The sequence below is a fragment of the Coenobita brevimanus genome, chromosome 72 (genome assembly GCF_032717465.1).
Source record: "Coenobita brevimanus isolate Jiangsu-jjx chromosome 72, ASM3271746v2, whole genome shotgun sequence".
NCBI lineage: Eukaryota > Metazoa > Arthropoda > Malacostraca > Decapoda > Coenobitidae > Coenobita > Coenobita brevimanus.
The window spans coordinates 4692501-4695138 of record NC_137025.1 but is presented as its reverse complement, the minus strand read 5'-3'; the positions used below and the strand labels follow the sequence as shown (position 1 = coordinate 4695138).

General features: G+C 43.6%; 1 protein-coding gene across 1 annotated transcript in view; it reads left to right on the top strand.

The window, feature by feature from the left end:
• Positions 1–362: 362 nt before the first annotated feature.
• Positions 363–2638, top strand: part of LOC145407243 (uncharacterized) — a 30408-nt gene continuing 28132 nt past the window's right edge. Inside the window, exons 1-2 of the mRNA XM_080278277.1 lie at positions 363–551; positions 2113–2244. Coding sequence (XP_080134403.1) covers positions 363–551; positions 2113–2244 — 321 coding nt within the window. The remainder of the gene's footprint in view (positions 552–2112; positions 2245–2638) is intronic.

Sequence of the window (2638 nt, the reverse complement as noted above, 5' to 3'; positions counted from 1 at the left end):
GGGTGTCAGTGTGGTAGCTTAGTAATGGTGCCATTGAAATGGAGGTGTCCGTGAGATGGTGTTGATAGTGTGATGATAGTGGTGGTTGTCTTGTGGTAGTGTTAAAGTGGTTGTGAAGTGGTAGTGTCTGCAGGAAAAGGAGTGCGGTGAAGTGTGAGAGGGGAGGTGTGGTATGGTGGTGGTGGTGTCATCGATGTTGTGTAGTGGTAGTGTGGTAGAGTGGTGCAGGTTGTGTGCTCGTGGTGGCGGTGTTAATCTTAAGGTGTCAGTGCAATGGGAAAACAAAAACATGGCGGGGGAGGTGTGGTGTGGTTGTGGTGGTGGTGTCAGTGTCGTGGTGTGATGCTGGCGGTGTGGTTGTGATGGTGTCATTGTCGTGGTGTGTTGATGAAAGTGTGGTCGTGGTGTTGGCAGGGTGGGGGCAGCAGCAGTGTATAGTGGCAGGGGAGGTGCGGTGTGGTGCTCAGGACAAGTGTGTGCCTCTACGATACATCTGCGATAACGACCCGGACTGCAACGATAACTCAGACGAGGACCTTCAGCTCTGTCAGGTAAGGCATAACACCAACACATCAGCCTACCTAACACTATAATCTACCACTATAATTTACCAGACACCACAACGTACCTACAAATGATCCCTGCTGTACATTTTAAACTACCGTACACACCTACCACTACATCCAGACCAGCGACACCATATTACAACAGCCACTGACATCTACCACTGTACATGTACCACTGTAACACCTATAAAGTATACATAAAACTTGTACTGCACATCCACCACCTACGTCCCCTATATATATTTACTTGTTCAAAACTCTTCAACTGCTGTATAATATACTTTAGAAATTTGATGTGATAAATATATCAGTTTTCTTATTTGTACTCCGTTTGATCAACTATTTTACATGACTAAGCTGTAACAATAGATTTACAGTAGAATATTGTGCTAGTCACGAAGAAGTGCTAAGGAAAGGATGTACAGCCGAAGTACTGACCTTTTTCTAGCGCTAAGTATCCCAGCTAATATCAAACTATCTCCTACAGCTGAAGGAAATACCACCAGTTAAAAGTTATCATGATTATATCTCCATCTGATGACGTCTTTTTAAATATATTCTTAACACTGCCAGACGCTTTCATTTTATTATTTTTTTAGGAAGAGTGACATACCTGTACAGCCTTAATTATCCCTGCTTTACTAGATATTCTTCCTGAGGTGAATAAAGCCGTCTGCTAATAGCTTGATTAAAGTGAAAAAGATGTCATCGTAGTGAGGGGGTTAAGCATTGATGGGCATGACAGATGGTGGCGAAAAAGATGATGCTGGTTACGTATTGCATTTGTCGTCCTGGTATGACATCTAACAAGGATGGACAGTTGTCAGATACAGCTGACGTAGAAATCAGAAGTGTCCAAGGAGACATAAATTTTAATGTAAATCACCCTCTGAGACATCATCTGAAATACTGTAGAACAAAATCACGTTGTGTGTCACGAGTGAATGAATGTCAGGTAATTTTACAGCTGTCCATTCAGATTGCTAAACGCATTTCAGAGTGAAAAACTGGAGCATTCAGGACATCAAACGATGGAGTTTCTCTTATCCTGAATGACATCATCTGGTGGCAGCGAGGAGAAAGTATAAAAGAATGTGTGCTAAAGGATTCTGGATAGATTAATTTGGTGGCAATAAGAGTTAAAAAAAAAAAGGGGGAGTAGGGGTGGGAGGGGATGTACTGAAGGATTCATTGGAGACTGTTTTTAATCTTCTGCCTATGAGATGTTCCCCTAAAGATGATACGATGCAAATGTACCGAAAAGGCTGATGCTGTTAATGATGTAACGATGGTAATGGAGATGTAGTGATGTAATGATGAGGGTGATGAAGTGGGTTGGTGGTAGTGCAGTGATGTGGTTATAATGATGGTGTTACAGTAGCAACGGTGATGATGGTGGTGGTATCTTGATGATGGTGGTGATATTGTTGGGGTGGTGGTTATATAGTGATGTGATGATGATGGTGGTGGTTATGCAGTGATGTGATGATGATAGTGCTCCGGGAGTGCTATGTTACTAATGGCAGTGGTATGGGTGTTGGTGCAGGCGTGGAGGACGAGGTGTACGCGTGGTGAGATGCCGTGTGGGCGTGGTGGAGAGGAGAGCTGTGTCCCCATTACCGAGTACTGCAGCGACCCCCATCTGTGCGACAACGAAGTGGACCTACGTATCTGTCAGGTGAGAACTGTTACACCAGCAAGATGTCCCGTCACGTTAATCAACAGTGAGTGCAAAGTCCGATGGTATCTTACAGCACTGGAAACTTTTTGCTACGTTAGGTGGTAACTATGTAATGAAGCGAAAGCCTGGTGCTCTAGTAGTTTCCGATATTCAGACTGAACATAGCCTATAAAGAGTGCATCCAAGGGTGGTTAGGGTTAACTGCTCATATAATACCTCTCATGGAAAAGCAACGGGTTACTCTTGCCTTCAATGTCTAGAGTTATCAGCCTAGCCCTTAGCCCATACCCTCCTGATAGACCAGTATGGGACTGGATATAAAAACATAAAGAAGCACGAGAAAATCATAAACAGTACTGTATTGCTATATGAATTAACTGGGCATGATGGG